This window comes from Polyergus mexicanus, unplaced genomic scaffold, assembly GCF_030449975.1.
Source record: "Polyergus mexicanus isolate NDT 795.1 unplaced genomic scaffold, iyPolMexi1.0 SCAF_13, whole genome shotgun sequence".
NCBI classification, from domain to species: Eukaryota; Metazoa; Arthropoda; class Insecta; order Hymenoptera; family Formicidae; genus Polyergus; species Polyergus mexicanus.
This window is the reverse complement of record NW_027223333.1, coordinates 5,281,957-5,307,879: the sequence shown is the minus strand read 5'-3', so window position 1 is coordinate 5,307,879 and position 25,923 is coordinate 5,281,957. Positions and strand designations below refer to the sequence as shown.

General features: G+C 32.3%; 1 protein-coding gene across 1 annotated transcript; it reads left to right on the top strand.

Annotated features, from left to right (window-relative positions):
* Positions 1–1,163: 1,163 nt before the first annotated feature.
* Positions 1,164–25,732, top strand: LOC138938825 (uncharacterized). Its single transcript, XM_070306131.1, has 2 exons — positions 1,164–1,317; positions 24,500–25,732. Exons 1-2 carry the CDS (start codon positions 1,301–1,303, stop codon positions 25,473–25,475), a joined length of 993 nt encoding a protein of 330 aa, XP_070162232.1. The 5' UTR covers positions 1,164–1,300; the 3' UTR covers positions 25,476–25,732.
* The last annotated feature ends 191 nt before the right edge of the window (positions 25,733–25,923 follow it).

Sequence of the window (25,923 nt, the reverse complement as noted above, 5' to 3'; positions counted from 1 at the left end):
TAATAAAAAGTTTTTTAAGTTTTGGATAGTCGTTTAACATTTCTATATTACAATTATTTGATTTTAAAAACCGTTGCAATTCTTCTTGTTCAGATTCATTTTGCACCGTTTTTTGCTCAAAAATGAAAAAATCATCGCGATCGTCAGATTTTCCAGCTTTTGGAGAATTTTCAGTTGATCGGATTCCCAATAAATCCTCCAAGTAATTTTCAGCACGTTTTCTTTTTTCTCCGGTTAACCAGTTTAACTTAAATTTTGGATGTAAACATGCTGCTATTATTAATTCTTATGTTTCAAATATTGTAAGAAATCTAAAATCAAATATAGTAAATTAAGCGACATTGTTTGTTTTATTGAAATTAATACTTTTGAATCAATAGTTTAAAATAAAATAATATTTTTCAATTAAATCCTTATTTAAAATTAAATAACATATGTATTAATCAAATTAATAAGTTACCTTTTATTTAAACCTTGCTGAATAGCTTCAACTAATGAATGGCAATCTATAAGGTCAGATTTATTGAGATTTTCTAATTTTCGTTGCAAGGTACTTAGAACTGGTAGTAAATGAGAGCTCTGCTTTTCCGAAAAGATAAAGCTCTCATTGGATATCGCGCGTCGCGTCATCGCACTGGTCTGCAAGAGCCATAAGTTGATCAATCACATTCAAGCATTTTTACAACATAATAAAAATGCTAATTGGTCGATTTGCTTACGGCTTTACGGTTAAGATAAAAATTTTATCACGCACAATAGCAAGAATAATATCTTAAATAAATCAAAAAATTTGAAAAAAGTAACGATAAAAGTAACTGTTAAATTCGTTACTCGTTACCGAAAAATGTAACGAAGTTACTTTTTCCGTTACAAATAAAATTTGTAACGCCATTACCGTTACAGTTACAGAAAAAAAGTAACTGTAACGGTAACGGCGTTACAAGTAACGCGTTACTTCCCAACCCTGCTTATATCCGAGAGTTTGAATATGGTAGTTTACAAATAAAAGATTGGCGAGACCGCGATACAATCGGCTTTTCAAATGAAGCTTCGGCCATCTTCGGTGCTCATCGACACACTTCGTGTCGGTTCGACTTGTGCCCGGTTTGCCCGGAGCCGGTGGGTGTCCAGGAGTCCAGTCGTCGTCGTGCGCTCGTGTGGTTCACGTTGAATTTACGTCGATTCAGTGAGTCTCAACTTTCGCGCAAACATTATAATCATCGATATTAAAATCCAAATTTTACGGATAAAAATCAATTCAATTATTGTCAAGGTTATTTTTGTTCATCACTAAAGAAATATGTGCAGAGAATTTAGGTAAGATTATGTTTTAACTTTTTGTTGTTTAAAGCGTTGAATCTCTTTTAAAATTCCACATTAACGCATTTGAAAATTCGAAATGAAGATTTTTCTTTTCGTAAAAATATCTTTCTTTCGCATGAACGCTTAAAGTGATATTTATATAAGAGTTTTTGAGAGTGAAATAAAATCTATCGATTTAACAATGGCTGACCATAAAATAGAATTATGTGGTAGCCCCTACGACTTTATAGTTTTACGTGTATTATTTTATACTTGATAGTAATATTTTCAGAACTTTCTTGCGTGAATGTCAATAGTTTGAATGAAGTTCTCCATACATATCACATATCTTGCTAAAGCACATTCAAACACATTGTCAATGCAAAGCGCGACATGCATTCTTCATATATTTATCAACTCACTATTCATGTATAAATATTCGCAATATCTTTTTGGTATACAATATATATATATATATATATATACCAAATTTATTCGCTGCATTTAAATGATTTGAAATTATTAGATTCAGATTTATAGGATAAAAATTTTTTCGAGTTGCTGGTTTTTTTCAAAAATAAATAAACCATATTCGAGCACGCAGTCCAGGCGGATTCGATTTGCATTTTATTTATTTGACGGTGGAGAGAAGGCGCGTTGAATTTAAATTTCGTACGACTGGAAGAATCTCGTGTGTTAACATCCGCCGTATATTATCCTGTCGCAATCTCCGCTATCGCGCTTTTTCGCGACACGCGTAGGATATTGAAAACCCATAAACGACACGCGCGCACGATGAAGTAAGTTTACCCAGACTCATACTTTCAGAGTTATCCGTTAAATTTTAATACGGCAATAATTTTGACGTCTCATATCGCGCGGGCAATATTGACTTTCCGGTCGCTCCGCCTGTTCGTTCGCCCTTCACCCCACTCCCGTCTCCCCCACCTTCCCATCGTGTCATTTTTCTTTTTTGACTTTATATGCGCCTGGCTCTCTGTCTCATCCTTTTACTTTAGGCTTTAGGCACCGGAACAGCTACACGAGCTACTTTTAAGCGCTTTTACTGCAAGATATATCGCTTTACATATTTATATCGCGAGTTTTATATATACGTATATACAGGGTGGACCGAAATTCGTGGTACAATTAGGAGGGAAGTGATTCTACACTTCAAACTAAATGGACACGATTTGATAACTTTTTTTCGATTAAAACTCTGTTTTTGAGAAAAATGAGTTTGACAAAAAAAAAAACAAAAAAAAAAACCACGAATTCATCGAATTTCGATTAAACTCGATAGATTATCAAATTTATTTTTCTCGAAAACGGAGCTTCAATCGAAGAAAAGTTGTCGAATTATTTCGATTTATTTTGGGGCGTAGCATCATCTTCTCCTTTTGGTTGTACCACGAATTCTGGCTCACCCTGTACGAGTATAGAATTAAATGTAACATGTTAAAAAAGGTGAGAGTCTCGCCCATGACTCGTATATCTGAAATCTCGAAGAAGCTGTTGCAAATATTTGCGAACGTTGCCTCCATAGAATTTACGTAGATTACGCGTCGAATGTCTACTTGGCGGCGCCAGAGTCTATTGGGGAGTATGGTCAATATTAACTTCGAATGGAGTCTACAGAGATGAGAATACACGAGAATGCCGATCGAGAGACTGTTTGCCGCAAGGCTTTCCAATTATACGCCATGCATAAATCATCATTAGACAATCCCTTCGCGTTACTTTTAAGCGAGCAAGCTGAAGACATAACGATCACTACATTTCCAATTGCGTTATTGATTGTATCATTGATCAGCTGTCGTGGTCAGATACTATCTCTGTCTTAAATAAAGTTTAATATATATATATACCCATACAGCACAGAACATTGCAATTACATTGCAGCAATGTTACAATCTTGCAAGTTGCAATGAAATATTGTTGAGACATTATTGGAATATGGAATTGTAATATTTTATGAGAATGTTACAGCAACATTTCAAAAACATTACAAAAGACAGTTTTTGATAATCGCTACTTCATTCGTTTACCACCATGCGGCGCGCGTTGCGTTATCTATCCCGTATTTAAGTTTTAATCACGATGGTTATATAAAGCTTGCAAAAAGCGGTTAGTAATATTAAAGGTATAATAACTATTTTTATCAGATTAATTTGTGTGATACAATCCCAACACAGGAAATTCAGATATTAAATTGAGTGTTTAGAAATCGGACAAATAATTATACGAAAAAAATTAAAATTATCCGTTTATTGTCTACTTAAGATATGGAGTTTAATATTTATATAAATAAAATTTTAATTTTTATGAATTAAATTATTTAATCATTATTAATTTCTTAAACTTGTAAATAATTTATAAAATGGCGATGTTAATTAGATAACAGAAAATTGTTTAATAGTTCCCATTTTTATATAAAAGCAAAAATTTGATAATAATTTTTTAATATGCAAAATGCTTTAAATTTAACCCATAAACTTGGAGAATATATAAAGACATCCAAGAGAGACGAGAAAAAACTCGTTGTAATTGCGTAAATTCACAATCTTTTTTCTTATCTCTCTTGGATGTCTTTATATGTTCTCAAAGTTTATGTATTAAATTTGAAGCGTTTTGCATATTTGTAGCAATGTATTTAAATATTACAAATACATTGCACCGTAACATTACCGTAGTCTTACATTGAAATATTTCTGAGGGCGGACATTTCAACGTTGCCGCAGGCTTGCAGTAACATTGCAGATACATTTCGCAACTTCTATGCAATTTTACAATGTTTCAATGTAAGATCTATGCAACGTTTTTGCAATCTTTCGGTGCTGTATGGGTATATATATACATATATAAATTGACGGCTTGATACTTGAACGAATGAAAGGGAGTGAAAATTGAACATTACATGTGTGTAACATATTTTTGCTTACGTTACAACAAGCTTTTTGAATTTTGGAAAAGAAAAATCTGCAAAAGAAATATCGCGTATTATATATTATTTTTAAATAAAAAATATTTTACACATATTTATTTTAGGAATTTATTAAATAGCGGATATAAAGATCCCTCCGGGTAGATAGCGTGACATTGTGTCGTTTCGGGCTCCGTTATTATCCAACAAAAAGAGAACGCGTTTTATATCGACGCAACGAATATTTCCGAAAGGCCGTGTAATTTGGCATATGGAGGTACAAGTGCATATTTCTTTTCCTTTTTTTTTTTTTTTTTTTTTTGTCAGGGGTCGCCCACGCACTCTTTTACACACACTCGTGCGCGTCATTTCTCTCCTCACGAGGCAATCGTCGTTAAAGGCACCATCATCCACCTCGGGTGTGTTAGTCACTCGACTACAGAGGGTGGAAAAGACTCTGGGCCCCTCTCGTTACGAGGGGGGAAAAATGAGCGAAGGAAGAAAGGTGGTGTGTAAGAGCGTAAGCCTCGTACCCACGTAAACGTGCTCTAAACGTGCAAAGTGCGTTTATTTATCTTTTTTTTTTCCACGCGCGCTGCATGTCAAGAGCATAATCATCCCCGTCGCGGATCATTACACGAACGACGGAAACTTCACACGATGCCCTATAATTTGCATTTGTGCGCCCTTTCAATTACCTTCACACTCTTTCATTAAAGGAACACATATTTAGGAGTAGATTAATCACGAAATGTGAATAAAAGTATGTATAAATTAACGGGTGTACATGAAAATTATATATATAAATTTTTTATTTAAGAGACGATATATCTTCTCCATAAAAATATATATAATTATTTTTATTAAGATAATATAATATTAAAAGAGAGTACACGCGCGCGTGTGAACGAAAAAATTTCCTTTCTATTGCAATTATATAATTATTATACAGAGTATCCCAAATAAAATAACAGATCTCAATACTCATAAATAGTTGATGTTAAGAGAAAATTATGCAAATTACATATTAAGTTTTAGAATATAGAGAGGGTAAAGACACCGAATAGCACTGATATGACGTTATTACTACTCCATTGCTTCTCTTATTACATTTATCTAACATAATACATTTATCCATAGTTTTTTTTTTTTTTTTTTAGATAGCAGATGGTATTTTGAACTCCATGAAATGGTAATCCGTTCCACGGCAAGTTTAACCATATCATATGATATTGAAATGGATTGTAGACCTTTTTTGGATTACAAAGTGTCAGATTTCTTCAACGTTACTCAAGACTCGCCGCGTAAAAGCGAAGTCTGACAAGCATCCCCCGTATGTGTGTGGGTACGCGCATGTATTTTACATATTACATTAAATTTTATGGGGATAAATCATGGAGTTCTTATCTTTGCTGTAACATATATAAAAATTTTCTAACATCAACTGTTTTTATGAGTTATTGAAGTGTATTATTTTGTGTTTAGGATATATTGTATATATTTCTTTTCAACAAAAATAATCATATGTCATGATACCATATGCTATGATACAGAGTATACAGGGTTGCAGCTGCAATCGTTAAAAATGAATGTATCAGAAATGTGCATCTCAATGCACATAAAAATAATGCGATGCAGCTCTTATATATACGCGCAGAATATGTGTATATACGAGAAGAGAGAGAGAGAGAGAGAGAAAGAAAACAGACTGGGACCATTTCCAGACGGCAGGTCCATTTGTTGAGTTAGGAGACCCTCGAGTAAAAGAGGAGTGAACAGAACGTGGGGTAGCACTTCGATTAGGACGCGATATATTACGTGCTTGGCACGTACGTACGTATATACGTGCTGCCTGCGATGTACACAAGTAGGCACATAAATAGGATCGTAAATGCATGTCTAACAGCATGAGAGCGCTGATCGGCACGTGAATAATGCGAACACGCATATTTTCAGGATTTTCCATGTTTCTTCTTCTGTTGCTGCTTTATCATAGTTGTCATCACCGTTAATGTCATTTTCTTCTTCTAATCTTCTTTCTTATACTCTTTTCTAGGGTTGCACGAGATACCAAGACTAGTTTTGGTCTTGTCTTGATCTTGTCTTGAATTTCAAGACAAGATCAAGACAAGATTTTAAATTAATTATCAAGACGATACCAAAACAAATTATCAAGATTCTTGATCTTATCAAGAAGTCTTGGTTTTTAAAAAAAGTTATCTAATTGTTCCCGATCTCTGAACGGAGATTTTAATTAATATGGAAATAGGCGAGAAAGACAAAAAATTTTATTTATTGTTAGTAAATAAAAACATTTATAAATTTGAAAACTTTAAAAAATTTAAATTTAAAGAGTCTGCGCATCATTATCATTACACACTTTAATGTGACATAAAAATAGCGCAAATAAATTACTTTATATTACTTAATTTATAAAGTTTAATTTCAATACTTACGTTTAAAAATATATCTATCGCTTTTTGTTTTTCTGACAATATTTTATTTTTCATTGCTTTTAATCCAAATAAATCTTCATACGCTTTTTTATGATCTTTCTCCAAATGTTTTTTTAATTCAGTAGTGTTACTATTTTTCATTTTTATTTCTTTAGTTACATTTTCTTTTTGACATAATAAACATACGCCGATTTTTTCATTGTTTCTTGTTTCATACTTAAAATAAGTTTTCTATGTGCATTGTTTAACTGCACTTACTTCCGAACTTTCGTTATCACTTTCGGAAATGTTTGCATGTTCAGCAGAAGAACTTGGTTTAGTTTTTAGACTGCGTCTGCACAATCGAGACGTGAGCATACGCAGTAAAGAACAAACGAAAATCGTGCTCGGCGCTTCGGATAACAGAAGAAATCAGATATACTTACTATTTTCTGTTTTTTATCAAGCTGACGAATAATTTAGTGTTAAATAAAAACTGTTAATAAAAATCAAGGCAAGGCAAGACAAGACAAGACAAGACAAGATCTTTGATACAAAAATCCTCTCAAGACCAAGACAAGATTAAAATTTTCAAGACCAATACAATATTTTTGCGAATATTGTCTTGTCTTGGGTCTCGTGCAACCCTACTCTTTTCGATACATAAAAATCGAATAGCTATTCGTCGATAACTGTTAAATGTGACATAATATTGATATATAGTATATCATCTTTAACAGTCCTATCTTTCCTATCTTTGTCTCTTACTTGAGAGAATTCACTTTAATATGGTAAAATAAATTCCCGAAACTGAACTATATATTTTCCCGTTTTATTATCCGAACGAAAGAAGAGATATACAAACAAAAGACGAGGTATACAAAATTTTACAGAGAAATTTTTTTTTTTTTTTTTTTTACTGAAAGATTTATAGTGATTTTAAAATATAGTTGTATCAATAATTAAAATTTATTTCCTCAAAATGAATATAAACAAAAATAGCGAATTATTTATCAAATATATATTCGCGTAAATTTCCGAATCAAGATGTTTTTCTCGTCAGTTAATGCATCTTAAAATTCCCATGTTAGTCTTAGAATTAAAATCGGAAAATTTTATTATATAAAGTTCGTTACTGTACTCGAGTTTTCGTAGACAACAAGGACAACGTGATGATTTAAATATAGGAATTCTTCTCGTACAGAACGAATCGCAAATGACTGGCTAGGATTACCGTACATTCCGGAGGGACTTGGGGAAAAAATGATACTCCTACGTATTTAGAAATAATTGCAGACTTGTACCTATGCCGGTGAATATACAATGATATGTTGACACTTTACCGATATACGCGTATTGAATCCTGAAATGGCAATGCTCTATTATATGTATGTGAGGTTGTGATGGTGCGTGGGTGATTCTTCGCAAGAAACATTCTAGCATTAAATTAAATTATTATAAATCATTATTGCATCAATTATTTTATTATTGTCTGATTTTTAATATCTGTGCTTCTGCCTCGAAGGAAAAAGCGAAATATGTGCAATTCAATGTCTCTCATTCGTTGCCCGTGTTCTTCATGAAACGGTTGAGATCTCATCAAACCAAAAGGCACGATGTATTTTTTCTCGCTCCGCAATATATCGTACAAAGATTGATTGCGCGTCGCTTCCAAGAAATTCAACAAACTTTTATCTAGATCGAGAATCCTTACGGTATGTACTAGCGATTTATCCTTATATGAATATAGTGACATAATAGGCAAACGTCCAGGCCGATGCACCGTTATGCAGAATGGTGCTGAGGTCAAAGAGCCGATATAAATGGGAGGGAAGAAGCGGAGTCTGGGATTTGTTCGGAGTATGTACATCGGATATGCTCGTTCGGCTGATTCACTACTCGTGAATATTTCAACAGTCACAAAGCGAAGCGATGTGGTAAATGACTGATTGTGAGTAAATTTTTATTCAACGATATAAACATTTTCGGTTGAAATGGAATTGTTTAGATTCACAAAAATTTTGCGCAAATTTCGTTCTCTTATTGCGCGTGTATATTTTAAATTTTAAATCTTTTCGAATACATAATAATATACATATATTGCTAGTGTTTGTAGTTTTTAAAAAATAATAAAAAATTAATACGCACACAAGATGAATCGATGATGAATGAAAAAACACATTGTGACTTTTCAAAAATTTATTTCTATAATAATTTCCCCCCCCCCCCCCCCGAAAATAGAATATATTGTAAGAAATACATATTTCTCTATAAAAGTCGAAATTATATTCGAATTAATGCAAGATCTGATTTTTTTTTAAACAATACATTTTTTTCCGTGTATAATTTATTTAAAAAAAATGTAGTTATAATACTTCTCGTTGAAATATACATATATATTTAATCGTGATCAATAACTTTATCGAAAACGTGATTGTTGTACTTTAAAAAGATAAATTGTCGTTAAATGTAATACGAAATTATTTAAATCTCGATTGTTGACACTGATTTAATAAGCGTCGATCGTTGCCGGACGATCATTCTCGATACAAGCATGTGCGCGCATTCAAGTATTATGCGTATGCATGACTCTCGACTCGCACGCGCTCGTTTGCATGGCACTATGGCCATTAAAGCTATTTGATAGATACTCTGGTACATCTCTCACGAGATTGTTGAACCATGATTGACGAATCATCCTCTGTGACAGTACTGTTAACTTGTGTTCCTGAATTACAGGTAATAGAACTTAATTGATCGCAAAATGATGGAAGAGATAGCACGCCATGTTATCGATTAACCGCTAACATTTTTTCTACCTTAAAATTATCTATCTTGCTCTTTGGTAATTTGTTTCCATATAATCGCAATAGGTTTATAATAGTTAATTTGTACCCGGAAAAAAATTTATATATATAATCAAATATAGATACATATAATTATATATAAAATATGTTCATATACATATAGTATATGTTTTCTTTCTTTTGCGTATGATATATATAAATTTATATAAAATTGTATGTATAAGGGCGATTAGTTCCCAATTCTTCAACTTTTACTTTTCCTAAAAAAAACGACGCAAAAATTATTTTTGTACTTATTTTTTTATTATTTTCCTGTAAATATGTACAGAGATAATACAAGGGAAAGAAAACATATATATATATGGACATATTTTATATAATTATGTATATTTATATTTGATTTTATACATGGACTTTTTTCTCGAATAGTTATTGGACGAGAAAAAAATTAAAGCTCGTAGAGATAAAACAAAACAAAAATATAAAAAGTAATTAATAAATTTGTATTTGAATTTTTAAATCATACCCTTTTTAGAAAATTTCTAATATATTAGGTGTACAACTTTGCTTCCGCCGTTTTCCTATAGATGGCTTTAGCGGTAAGTAGTGGTCGAAATAAATAGATCATAGACGTCATGCGATAAACTTGGGCATCTGTCAACATAACCCCATAGAAACATTAGTCGATTTGTGTCTACATTATAAAGTTATTCTCGATTGAAAATGTCAGTTTACGAGCCAAATTCTCGTCATTTGCGGGAGGTTTTAATTTTCTGCTTCAATATGAAGAAATCTGCGGCTGAGGCTCATCGAATGCTCTCAAATACTTATGGTGAAGCCGCTATTAGTGAAAGAACGTGTCGTGAGTGGTTTCAACGCTTCAAGAACGGTGATTTTCACGTCGAAGACCGGCATAGCGGTGGAAGAGAGAAGGTTTTCGAAGATGCAGAATTGGAGGCATTACTTAATGAAGACTCGAGTCAAAGTCAAAAAGAATTGGCACGATCATTGGGAGTGGACAATACTTTGAATCATAAATGTATAACCAGTTTTTTACAATAAAGCCTCGAATTTCGGAAAAAAACGGCGGAAGCAAAGTTGTACACCTAATATATAACACAAATTGGTATCGTATTTGTTTAAACATAAAAAAATCTCTCGATTTATTTATTAATTTTAAAATCTACATATAAATTAAATATATGTAGATGAAACACACTAAAGACGTGTATTTATTATAATTTAGTATATCACAGTAACTTGAAGTAATTAAATGGTACGGCATTGATGTAATTACTTGAAAATATGCTCTCGTTTCGTATTATCTTGTGTAAAATTTAACTCAACTCCATTTTATATTCATTTTTATTTTGTATGCTCTTGAATCTTTTACTAAGTAATTACGGAAATGAAATTATTTCCGCCGTTTTGCTTCAATGCCACAATGTTCTTGTAATTATGCCCTTTATATTGACCTGTTTCTAAATATATACTAATTTATAAATACTAAATTAAACTCTCTTTAAATTTACGGTACAATTACGAAGAACGTACAGTACAATTTACGATATAATTATGATAAAAGTATATCTAAAGATTTCATGAGACTGATGAGATTTATCGGCAAAAAAGTGAAGAGAAAAGAGGAAAGTTTTATTTCCATAAATTCTTTATAGCTTAAACTTGCACCAATATTAGAAAAATTTGACGCTAAAAAGAAACGATCTCATTTTCCTTAAAGCCTTTATATCTTGAATTATCGGTGATAACGGCGTCTCTCGGCGTGATCTCGCGTTCTTTTTCTTTTTACGCTTTTTCGAATTTTCCCCCTCAACGTTCGCACGAAACGTATAATCAAAGTTTACTGCCGAAGATACGTAATGATAGGGTTTGGTCTAGTGCGGAATTAACAGTCTGAATCTGGAACCTTCAGGCATTGTACGGATTTTTGATCGAGCAATTATAGATTGTGCGTGTCTGTAAAACATAAATACTCGACAGATTTTTCTAAAATTTTACGATGTTTTTTGTCTATCCGATTTAATTATCAAAATTAATACTGTAAAGGCAATAGTGTAAACTTTGTTCGTTTACTCATCATGCTGCTCATACTATCGCGCAAATCTTTTAACGTATAGATTTATATGAAATAATCAGGGTTGGGAAGTAACGCGTTACTTGTAACGCCGTTACCGTTACAGTTACTTTTTTTCGGTAACTGTAACGGTAATGGCGTTACAAATTTTATTTGTAACGGAAAAAGTAACTTCGTTACATTTTTCGGTAACGAGTAACGAATTTAAGAGTTACTTTTATCGTTACTTTTTTCAAATTTTTTGATTTATTTAAGATATTATTTTTGCTATTGTGCGTGATAAAATTTTTATCTTAACCGTAAAGCCGTAAGCAAATCGATCAATTAGCATTCTTATTATGTTGTAATCTCATTTACTACCAGTTCTAAGTACCTTGCAACGAAAATTAGAAAATCTCAATAAATCTGACCTTATAGATTGCCATTCATTAGTTGAAGCTATTCAGCAAGGTTTAAATAAAAGGTAACTTATTAATTTGATTAATACATATGTTATTTAATTTTAAATAAGGATTTAATTAAAAAATATTATTTTATTTTAAACTATTGATTCAAAAGTATTAATTTCAATAAAACAAACAATGTCGCTTAATTTACTATATTTGATTTTAGATTTCTTACAATATTTGAGACAAAAGAATTAATAATAGCAGCATGTTTACATCCAAAATTTAAGTTAAACTGGTTAACCGGAGAAAAAAGAAAACGCGCTGAAAATTACTTGGAGGATTTATTGGGAATCCGATCGACTGAAAATTCTTCAAAAGCTGGAAAATCTGACGATCACGATGATTTTTTCATTTTTGAGCAAAAAACGGTGCAAAATGAATCTAAACAAGAAGAATTGCAACGGTTTTTAAAATCAAATAATTGTAATATAGAAATGTTAAACGACTATCCAAAACTTAAAAAACTTTTTATTAAATATAATACAGCTCTTCCAAGCAGTGCATCTGTAGAAAGAATGTTTAGCATCGGTGGCTCTGTATTAACACCACAAAGAGGGCATTTAAATGATGATACTATGGAGCAACAAATTTTATTAAAAATTAATAAAGAATTTCGATAAAATTTAATCATTTATTTTGTAATAAACCTTGAATGAAATTTTGCTTACAATTTTTTAAAAGTTTTTCTTATGCAAAATAATTTATTAGTTTGTATTGTAAAAAAGTAACGGAAATTGTAACGACTCGTTACTTTTTAGTAACTGTAACGGTAACGAGTTACTTTTTAAAATTAGTAACGAGTAACGGTAACGAGTTACTTTTTAGAAAAAATAACGGTAACGGTTACGAGTTACTTTTATAAAGTAACTTTCCCAACCCTGGAAATAATACACATTGATTACTGAAGTAAAATATTTTGAATCAAATGTATTTGGCAATTTAAATGATAACAATTCAGCTAACCAGAATCGGTCAGAATCACACAGACGATTCACCGGTCAAAAGATCTTCCTCTCTTCTTTTTCGTGCCGATCGTGGCTCGATTGGAGCGCGAGTTAAATCCCGCGGTAGGAAGTCTACAGAAAAAAAAGAGGAAAGGAGGCAAGAAGAATTTTAGAACAAATGGAGGAGATGGCAAAGGAAAAAAAGTATGGTATTGGGGAGAAAGGAAAAATATTGCGAGCGGATGTTTCAGACGTGGCTAGCTGCTTCGTGCGAGTTCAGACTCCATCCTTATATATTCTCGTCTCTTTATGGCTTGTTGTTAGCCTCTTCTTAGTTCGAGACTACATAGTTTCGTTTTATCGCTGCTTTCTTCTCTTCCACCGTTTCCACTACTTGGTACTATCGATTAACGATCGCAAAATATACAAATTTTTCATACAATCTTTTTGCTGTTTATGCAACATTGCTATCGTCAAAGAATTTTTTACTATAAAATAAAAATTTAAAAAAAAATTATTTATTTTTCTGCTCTCGATATAATTAATATCTTTGAGAGATATAGTTACACGCAAAATACTTAAAAATTAACTTTTATTTCGTATCTTTAATTATAATATAAAGAATTTCTTGAATATTCTGAATAGTCTGAAATAAAATTTTCATTAAATTAATTTAAATTGTGGAAAAAAGATAACCGATTATAATAGTAAAATTAATCTTGTATTATTTTTTTAAAATTAGCTACGCGAGTATTCTAAGATTATCCATCGTTTGATGACTGTTTCTTGTACTAAGAATGTGAGCAGAAACCTATTCTTCCGGTTAACAATAGAATTCCTTTGTGTTTCTTCTTTCAATCTATCAATGAACACGTGCATGACTGAACCACCAATGGCTCTTGCGCTGTTCTAGGCAAATATATTCTTGTTTCTTTTATTGTTCCAAGTGCACTATAGCCCGATGGGCAAACTTTTTTTTTCTATTCTGAATTTCCGTCCTAAGGGAATTACTTTTCAATACCATGTGCGCGTGGTATTTTTTTTTTTTTTCTAAAATAATATAATAGTTCTGCGAAAAATTTACTAGTCATCAGAACTCATTGTCAATCCGACCAAAAATTCTTTTAAGTTCGTTTCTTATACTTTTCAATACCATTGAAGGAACAGTTGTCTACAATAGACATGCTTGAAAAGTATAATTTTGATCAATTTTGATAAATCAATCAAAAATTTTAATATTAAAAAATTGAACCTGAAATCTATCAAAAATGATCAATCCTCCTTTCTTAATAAATTAGCAAATATTCGATTTCTAGACGTTTATATTTTAGCTTAAGCATTTTTGATATTACGTAGTTCCTCGCGCAATGATCAAAAGAATGCGATTGCACCTGCATACGAACAGGAAGCTTGAGCAGAATGGGAAATGGCTGCTCGTGAGAACGAGATTCTCGAGATCGTTTGCGCTTCCTCATATGATCAGGGTCGACATATAAGAAACCCGTTAAAACAGTTTTTTATATTCATCACGTTTCCGATACATAGGTACAATGTTGCACTGTATATGTATGTCGCGGACACATTCTTTTATAATGATAATTGCTATAGTTGCATGTAGTATTTCTCTTAATCAATACCCATACAGCACCGCAAGATTGCAATAACATTGCAGCAACATTTTTCTGCAAGATTGCAATATTGCAGAAACATTGCGAAATGTTGCTGCAACGTTGTTATGATATTGCAGCAACAGTAAAATGTCCGCCTACAGAAATATTGCAATATAATATTGCAGCAACATAGCAATATAATATATATGCAATAATGCTTTATGTATATTTATCGACATAATATCCTTAACATATGAAAAAAATAATAAGAAATTAGGCCTATAAGAGTCAGGATCTAGCGTGTATATATGGTAGTTTTTCTGTATTATAATAATAACGAATTTATAAAATGTAAATTTTTCAGTACACATTCGACTTCCTTCAGTGACAGAGAATATCTAAGAGAAATAAGAAAAAACTCAATTTGCAATTGCGTAAATTCACAATTTCTTTCTATTCGAAATATTCAGATATCCGGATGCAAAAAGATTGTGGTGAATTTACGCATACAACGAGTTTTTTCACATCTCTCTTGTCTTTATATAATCTAAAAATTTATTTATTAAAATCTGAAGTATCTTGCATATTAGAAAATTATTATCAAATTTTTGATTTTATATAAGAATGGAAACTATTAAAAGAATTCTTAGTCCAATATGTGAGCCCCTGTATTATGGTCATATCATACGACCTAAATTAACAAAAATAGTTATTGTATCTTTTTAATCTTACTAGCCGCTCTTTGTAAACTTTATATAATCATCATGATTAAAAATTAAATGCGGTATAGATAGCGCAACATGCGCCGCTTAGTGGTAAACGAATGAACTAGCGATTATTGAATACTTTTTTTGTAATATTTTCGGAATGTTGCTGTAACATTGCTAAAGTTATATTGTAAAATAATGTCTTTGCAATATTTCTGCAACATTAAACTGCAATATGCAATATTACAATGTTGCAACAATGTTGTTGCAAGCTTCAGTGCTGTATGGGTATAAATGCGAAATTGTTCATTTGCATTTGTACAAAGCGCATTTTATATACTTGTTGTATCTGTATATTTTATAATTTTTATACCAACTATTATTTAATATTACAAGATTCATAATTTTTTCAATAAAAAACTTTGTGGCTATTATTCATTCCAAAAACCAAAAGGAATTAAACAAAGATATTAAAAACTTAAGATTTTAGTTGAAAATTTTAGTACTCAATTGTTAATATATCGAACTAATACGGAATAACTAGAACGATTTCCAATTTTTGTTAAAACTATTCATAAAAGTTATTTAAGCATAAGAGAGAACTCGTGATAACGGACAAGAAAACCTACATTAAAATTCAGCGGTACATCCGAATGAAGTCAAGAGATAATTTAGAGGATTTCTATATCGTCTTTAATATCGTCAATTAACTACATTCATAATTACAAATAAATAAAACAAGATGTAGCTTTTAGCAGCTATTTTATTTTCTTGTAAATTTTGCCGCAAAATTCTTAAGTTAGCAAATGCTGCCCTTACTCACGCGAGGAGGCTGGATCTGGCTCTCCGTGTCCAGGTCTGCATCGGAAAGCATCCAATTACACAGATTATACAGGATTCTAATCTTAGAGCTATGAGCGTCCGTTTAGCAGGATGAGTTTGCGCTTCGTCTACCAATAAATATAAAATCTTTTTTATTCTTAAAAATTATCGTTAAAGCGACGGTAACGAGTTGTCGTGAGCTTCGAGATGTCACGACAAAACGATCATCGCGACAGATCGCATCAATGTTTATGGTCCGCCCGTAATAATCCAATTAGTTAATTAACGTGGAATCCACGAGCATGTAACTGCGCCAATTAGTGCGTCTATCGGCGCAGAAAACGGTCGTCGGAGGATTCGCTGCAAGCGAAATCTTAGCCGTCTTCAAGTCAGGGAAAGTAACAGGTTTCGTCGACCATTAGAGGCGGTGGATCAATGCGCGAGATTACGTATCCGAGATTCTCGAGTCTCTTATAGTACAGACGGCTGAAGGGCTACGTGACCGAAACAATACCTAAGGGTAGCCAAAGCTTGCTCGCGTGTGAGTCATATTACTTCGTGTTTGTTAAGCTTTTTTTTTGTTTCTTTCTTTTTTTTTGTTTCTTTGTTAATCTATTAAATAGCGAAAAAAAATTGATTTGAAGTAATCAAACAATTGTATTATCGTAACAGGAGTTTAATGATTTTTCTGGAGTAATTTTAAATCTGACTCCTTTATAATCTCCCTTCAACTTTGGTAATTAATTCTTTGAAGCCATAAATCTATACTCGACATTTGACGCAATATTTTAAACCCTTGCAAGGTACGATTACTTGAATATCTTTAGATACTTTTAGAGGTTTCTTCGTGCACGGACGAAAGTATGCGAGGCATAACGTAATTTATACGAAGCTTGAACAAATAACTTGCCTTTATATTAAAAAATATGAGTTTCTTTTTATATTTTAATGTTTATGCAATAATTTAATGATCCTCTTAAACAAGTTTGCGATATCGAAATATTTGTTAGCGGTATACCTTTAACCGTATACCTGAATCCTTTGAAATTTTCTTTCAATTCTTAAGACGATTTATTTCGCTGTAAAAAATATTTATTTTTATTGATTATTTAATTTATATTTCGGACTTTTAACCTCGAGCACTAGTGCAATAGAAATGAAGAATTCAAGAAAGAATTTTCCTTATTAGTAAAAAATTTATTGAGTGATTAAATTAATTATATTTTATTATTTAATTAGTTAAATTAATTAAGCTATGTATTAAGTTTCTTACGTCTAAGTCTGCGATAATTGATACTATAGTCTTCTCTTGAGATTATCTGTTGCAATATATATGGATCCATACACGCAATATTTTCCAAGAGAATACGACGCGTTGGTAAATTTATACAATGTAAATACAACGGACAATGTAAATACGAAAAACGCATCGCAAAGGTATCTTTTTCCATCTCTCATGTCTGTTTTTGTTTTTTTCCGTTTTATTCACGATCGAGAGACAAACGTTTTTACGCTCATTCTTTTATGCTAGTTTTTCTGTAGTCTTCCCGAAATGTTATTAATGATGAAAATTTATTAATTGATATTTTTTGTTAATACAATAATTCTGGAAAAATTTGTTACAAATATCAGGGTTGTGTTACGAAATCGGAACATTGATAAAAATTATTTATTTATGCAAAAGTTTGCATTCTCTTCCTTACAATCGCTTAAAATGAGAATAACTTGTTAGAATAGAAACTCCGTTTGCACCCTGATAATTTTCTTGATTCTTTTACTGAAACTTATGCGTGTTAATCGTATATCTCAGTTCGCGAACGCGGATCGAAAATTACTGACCGGAATGGAGCGGAGAAAATCGAATCTACAGATTAATTAGTAACGCATACGAGCTTTAACAGTCGTGTTGAATTAACTCCGCGATAATAAAGCGTAGCGCGTGTTGATGGCGATGATTAAGGCTACGTCTTTGATTACGAGAGTAGTAGAGTTATTACAGCGCTTTCTAACGAGAGTCGTTCAACGCTAATACGTTTACTGAACAACCTCCTCGCGCCCGTTGCTCTCGGTGTGACCACGACAAAAAGCACGTCCTTCATTACTTCCGTGCTTCTTCCATTCAAGATCCGCTTGGAACTTAAGAACATGCCTGCGCGAGCATGCAGTCGTCCAAGTTTTTTCACGGTTCTCTCTAGGTTTCTCTCTCTCTCTCTTTCTCTCTCCTTCATGTAAGTCTGCCCACTAATGTCATGTTTCTTCGCGATGGCTTGTGGATTTAATGAGCCGTGAGAGAGAGAGAGTACTAGTACATATATGTAAGCTGGTTGGTGCAGTACGGAATCGATGATGTCATTTTGATAACTATCGCTGCGGATTCGTTGCCTTTCGCTGATTTTTGTTTGCGTGTATTAATTTATCGTTTATTTGTTTATTTGTTTAATTAATTAAATTAGTTTTAGGATGCATAAAACAAATTTTGAAACCTTGTAATACTAATTTTCTTTATTGTCAGCAATGTTTCTTGTTTCTTCTCTTCTTTCTTTTCGTCCAGGATTCTTGTACCTATTGCTCATTTGCATTCCGTCTCGAGAATATTTAAATGTCAAAAGCAAGAAAATACATAATCTTAAGATTGGTATTAATACTAAATATTAAATTGGATAAATCTTTACATTAATATATTCCCTCCCGACAATCTTGATCTTGACACATATCGTTACGATCATGATTTTTGAGTAACCCTTAAATGATTTCAAAGTCGAAAAATCAATTAAAGTTTGAACATAGAATGAAAAATTCAATAAGTAATAATGGGCGAATTTAAAAGCGTGATTCGAAATCTCTCGTGTCGAGTTCCAATAAAACTACATTATCAAAGGCAATATTAAAATGAACCAGAACCAACGCGACGCAAATGAAATGCAGTATTAGGGTTGCACGAGACCCAAGACAAGACAATATTCGCAAAAATATTGTATTGGTCTTGAAAATTTTAATCTTGTCTTGGTCTTGAGAGGATTTTTGTATCAAAGATCTTGTCTTGTCTTGTCTTGCCTTGATTTTTATTAACAGTTTTTATTTAACATTAAATTATTCGTCAGCTTGATAAAAAACAGAAAATAGTAAGTATATCTGATTTCTTCTGTTATCCGAAGCGCCGAGCACGATTTTCGTTTGTTCTTTACTGCGTATGCTCACGTCTCGATTGCGCAGACGCAGTCTAAAAACTAAACCAAGTTCTTCTGCTGAACATGCAAACATTTCCGAAAGTGATAATGAAAGTTCGGAAGTAAGTGCAGTTAAACAATGCACATAGAAAACTTATTTTAAGTATGAAACAAGAAACAATGAAAAAATCGGCGTACGTTTATGTCAAAAAGAAAATGTGACTGAAGAAATAAAAATGAAAAATAGTAACACTACTGGATTAAAAAAACATTTGTAGAAAGATCATAAAAAAGCGTATGAAGATTTATTTGGATTAAAAGCAATGAAAGATAAAATATTGTCAAAAAACAAAAAGCGATAGATATATTTTTACACGTAAGTATTGAAATTAAACTTTATAAATTAAGTAATATAAAGTAACTAATTTGCGCTATTTTTATGTCACATTAAAGTATGTAATGATAATGATGCGCAGACTCTTCAAATTTAAATTTTTTAAAGTTTTTAAATTTATAAATGTTTTTATTTACTAACAATAAATAAAATTTTTTGTCTTTCTCGCCTCTATTTCCATATTAATTAAAATCTCCGTTCAGAGATCGGGAACAATTAGATAACTTTTTTTAAAAACCAAGACTTCTCGATAAGATCAAGAATCTTGATAATTTGTTTTGGTATCGTCTTGATAATTAATTTAAAATCTTGTCTCGATCTTGTCTTGAATTTCAAGACAAGATCAAGACAAGACAAAAACTAGTCTTGGTATCTCGTGCAACCCTATGCAGTATGTCGCGGTTTTATGTATTGTATATAGTCGCGTTATATGTAAATCAATAAATGGTTCCGTTCATGTCGATGAACTGGATTTTTCGACACGCATAGCTATTCACTATGATTATACTTACACAGTCACCTTTCTTTTTTTTTTCTTTTTACATATAAGTTCTCACGCTATACAAGAGAACTTATCGTTCGGATAAAACTTGGAGATAAGAATTTATATTAATTTAATGATTGACTTGTTTTTTTATTCATATCTATCGAACTTGTATAAAAAATTGTCACGGAAAACTAATCTAAATCTGTATGCATTTCTAGTTTATCTATTTAATTGTGACATTTTACCTGCATTTATTTCTTCGTAATATAATTTAAATTATAAAATATTGCGATAAATAATATATAAATTATGCTGTAAAGGTCGAGAAAATTCGAAAAACAATTTTTGCCTGAATTGTAAACAATTTTGTTACATTTTATATCGATGAGAGTAATATTATAATAGAAACTTTTCTCTATCCCGTACATTTCCTGCATAAAGCGTCATAATCTGTTCACACATATACAAACATTCTTGCGATGCATCTGGCCATATTCACATGAACTCGACAACTGGGATATATAGTCAATCCAAAGCTTTATAGGCGCTAGTAAATATATAATAAATATACGCGAAACATAGTGATGCATGAACATATAACCGTTCCAACAACTTGTTTTGAAAAGTACTTTTCACACCTCCAAGACGTGTCTCTCAAAAACGCTCGTCGCAGATCATAGATAAAGTAGAGGCTCTCGATAAATATTGGAATACCCCTTGTGTGTACAGTCAAACAAACGGGTCAATGTACTTTACACACACACGAGTCACGTGCATTCACAAAATATGAGACCTGCGAGGGTTGACGTAGTTAGAGCAATATAAACGATCTAACAAGATTTCTCGAGAGTCAAATGATTCGATATCCATCGTTAAATCGAGTTAAGCCGAGAGGTGGACACTTCACACCGACGCGACGAGGATGATCATGAAGATTAATCTCCAGTCATCGCGATCACGTTAACGTTGGTATTCCTTCCCATCCTTCATTCCAACCAGGCGTTATACCTTTCCGTCTCTCCACCGATATATATCCACCTTGGGTTTCCAACTGTGAGCTTTTCTCACGCATACCTACCTACCTGCATGCGCATGCACGTGCTCGCACTCCGCGGCTACTTTTCGCTCCTCTTTTATTCCTCCTCTTCACACTTCTCGAGCTCTTCCCTCGTCAGGCTAATTCGAACTCTCCTCTTCGAATTCTCTTCCGCGTTCTTTCAAGCTGCTGCGCGTCTACCTTCCTACTGTTATTTCTCTCAAATATACATGTTTTCGTGTTCTTGGACGCGGGATAATAAATAAAATTATTGGAAAAATGTGTCGCAAATTTTTGTTTATCTATCCTCTCTTTTGTTTTATATATTCATCTCATCTTTTATCGTTATAATTATTTTTAATGTAAATATATTTTTATAACTTATTAAAAATAATTATAACTTAAATATAAAAAAAATTATATAAATGTAGTGTATTTTATATTAGAACATAATATATATGTATTTAGTTTTCACTAAAAAAAAACTAAAAAATTTTAACAATTATTTTGCTAAAAGATTGTTAATTGCAATGTAATTTTAAATGTAATCGCACATAATGATCTTACAGTCAACGCATAACTGTGCCTCGATTAGAATCTTAATGAGTAAAAAGGCGTGGTCTTGAGACATTTATTTACGCTACTACATCTCGGTCAGTACATTTTTAGGTCGAAAAGACAATGATAACTCGCCTATTAACACTGTATATTTTCCCCTACAGCACTAAAGCTTGCAACAACATTGCTGCAATATTGCAACATTGCATATTGTAGTTTAATGTTGCAGAAATATTACAAAGACATTATTTTACAATATAACTTTAGTAATGTTACAGCAACATTCCAAAAATATTCCAAAGAAAGTATTCGATAATCGCTAGTTCATTCGTTTACCGCTTTGCGGCGCATATTGCGCTATCTATCACGCATTTAATTTTTAGTCACGATGATTATATAAAGTTTACAAAGAGCGACTAATAAGATTAAAGATATAATAACTATTTTTATTAGCTTAAATTGTATTATAATAACCCCAACACAAGGGACTCAGACATTGGACTAAGAATTCTTTTAATAGTTTTTATTCTTATATAAAATCAAAAATTTAATGATCATTTTTTAACATGCAAGATATTTCAGATTTTAATAAATAAATTTTGAGATTATATGAAGACAAGAGAGATGTGAAAAAACTTGTATTCGTAAATCCACCACAATCTTTTTGCATCCGGATATCTGAATATTTCGGATATAGAGATTGTGAATTTACAAAATTGCAAATTGAGTTTTTTCTTATTTCTCTTAGATATTCTTTGTCACTGAAGGAAGTCAAATGTGTACCGAAAAATTTACAATTTATAATTTCGTTATTATTATAATACAGAAAATCTATATACACACTAAATCCTGATTCTTATATGCCTAATTTCTTATTATTTTTTTCATATGTTAAAGATATTATGTCGATAAATATACATAAAGCATTATTGCATATACAATATATTATATTGCTATATTGCTGCAATATTATATTGCAATATTTTTGTAGGCGGACATTTTACTGTTGCTGCAATATCATAACAACGCTGCAGCAACATTTCGTAATGTTTCTGCAATGTTGCAATCTTGCAGAAAAATGTTGCTGCAATGTTGTTGCAGACTTGCGGTGCTGTATAGGTTATAAAACATTATTCGTACAGCAGTAATTTGACTATTTGCTTTCTATGCATCGTATTCGGACATATATATATATATAGCCCAATAAACATATTCCTTTGAATGTTTACAATTTTCAGAAAATTCTTTATTCTACTCTCGTTCGATTATTTGACAATTGCAAGTAAAATGATTTGTATATATTATGCATGAGAATCTCTTTCTTCTCATTTCTTCATATTTTATAATTATTTGTAATATCGAGTTGTAAAAAAAAACGCTCGATTATTACTTGGAAGCAACATAACTTTCTTTCTCTTCCTTTCTCATTCGTTCTTCCAGCTTCTTTCCCGGATACACGAGCGTCGCGTCGTTATGAATAACCACGTCAAGTATCTCGCTGGATGGAGGAATAATTTCACGAGGGAGATGCTTGGCTGGCATATTAATTTACGGTTATTGCATGATGATGGACGTTCCAACTTTCAGGACCGATGGACATTGTGACTTACCAAACACAGTCGATCATCGAACAAGCGAATACTTCATTATTTCTAAGACGCAAATGCGTTGTTTATAATTATACATAAAATTCTGCAGCATCTCATAATATCTTTAGTGTAGAAATTTCTTTTTTTCAATTCTTCGAATCTCTAGAAAAAGATCTCATTTCGTTATAATAATCTACATACATTTTATCGTAGAGTTATAGAGAACTTCTCGACATTTTTTTTTTTTTTTCATTTAATCAATTCAATCAAGTTCAATCGTGAATGTTGAAACGCCGTTTATTTCATTAAAGGCACACATCTTATCGTAAAAATATAAGAGAAATGCGAGATAATTAACGTGCTTTATTCTGGATGTAGCAGGCAATTAAATAAGAAAGGATTACTTATCGCGCAGTTCACCAGCAAACACAATATACTGTTCGTAAACGCGGAGCGAATTGGCACTTATTTATTCTCGCAATATTTTAGATTCCTCGCCTCATAAAATTTCTAGATTCCTTCTTGACAGACAGTCATCACTTTGTACGCTCGCTCTGAAATTTCTGAATTGTATTATTTTTTCGATATAAAACCAGAACAACCAGATGGTTGAAGGATTAGACTTTACGTTCCTTCCCTTGAATTTCTTGTACATACATACCACCACTGCTCAGGGTCATGGTTAGGCGACTTCTTCCGTTGGTTCCGTGCGATGTGGCAGTCATGACTCATGATGAATCGTCCCTCGACTTGTAACTTTACCTTTTCTTCATCTAGATCTTGAGACTCGAGCGCAAACGCTACGTCGTTCACACAATCTTGTTCACACAATTCTTCCGAATAAGCGATAATTGTCGCAATCTTAAAATCTTTACGTTTATAACAGGTGATAATGATCTTTGACTTGGTCCGTTACTATCTATATTGTGAACTTAAATCTATTATTATTTTAATGTATGAATCACGTATATGAGAAAACTATTTATAATATTCATATAAATTGTGCGTATATAATTATATATTTGATATATATATATATATATTATAATTACAATAATTATTATAATTATTATTAAAATAAATTATTATTATTATTATATTATTATTTACATATGTATATGTGAATGATCTACATCTACATAATAATCATATGGTAATGTAATTTTTGTTTTAGATTATTACTTTTAAGTGGCTTCCTGCTAGTGTTCTCCAGCAATCTCGCTACGGCAACTATTTCCGCGGAAAATACATCCGATTTCGAGACAGTCCATACGAGCAACGCGGCTATCCTGAACCGACTCGGGCTTGCGCCTCTTCAAATACCCGACGGTCATCACAAGAAGCGGTTAGCTGGGCCTGAGCCACCGGGACTTAGCTCGCAAACGCGTATACATCAACCTTACAGTCGTCGTCACGGTCACCGCGACAGTCACATTTACATCGTGAAGCTTCCGGCTAGTCCTCCGTACTACACTATTACGAAGCCTCACAAATCCGTCAACGATGATAAAGTGACCAAGACTGGCCCGAGCTTTCCGGTTGGTTTTCAAGGAAACGGTAAACCTGCCAAGATTTATCATTGGAATTTACCGGTCGTCAAAAAAGTGACGGAGAAAAAGCGTCTCCAACTGAATCAATTAATGGATCAGGCGAGGAAGAGATTGGACGATACGAAGAAACGGCAGAAAACGTCCTCCACGAAAATTATAATGAATAAATTTTATCCTTTCGATACGACTGGCAAGAACAACGAGTATCATGTTGGCGATGATAAGCTTCACTCTTACCAAAAGCCACTGACGACAAAACACGTCAGAAATAACGACAAAAGGCTTACCTATCCAGACAACAATACCAAATTCAAATTGACAGAGAAGAATAGTGACGACTTTGACAACAAGTTGTATAGACTGGACGATTTAAGCGTACATAGGATCCATCTCACCAATGATTTCCACGGCTCGAAAAATACTGTGCCGAAGATGAAGAAGCATCGAAAGAAAGCTGCCATGTCATATTATGCGCCAATTTTTACAAAGACGGGTTCTACCAGCATCCATAAAAATTTCCCCGGAAATGGCAAACCCAAGGCTTTTTACATTATGGAAAAAAGTCGCAAACCAGTGTACTATCATCCTCTCCTACCTTAATCCTTGACTCCTCGTGTAATTGTGCACAATCATGTAACGTGTTAAGTGGCCCGTAAGCCTCTGTTAACCTAAGTAGACGTATATATAATACTCTGTTTGTATAGGATCAGGGGTCGCCGTTCGAATAGAGACAACGATAAAACGCAGAAGAGAGGAAAAGAAAGAAAGAGAGAGAGAGAGAGAAACAGAGACTTTCAGATTTATATCGCATATGATAGTTTTTATTTAAGGCCACGTGCATTTTGCTGTCCCAGTTCTGTTATAGATGTATATCGTTATCAATTCCTTTTTACTTAAAAAATCTATCGATAAGTAAATATTACACAAATGCAAAAGTGTAAATCTCATTGTCGTAGTTTGTCGATAATTCGTTTTATATATATATATATTTAATTTTATATATACAATGCTATATTGATAATTTAATTCATTTCACACATCGCGAAAA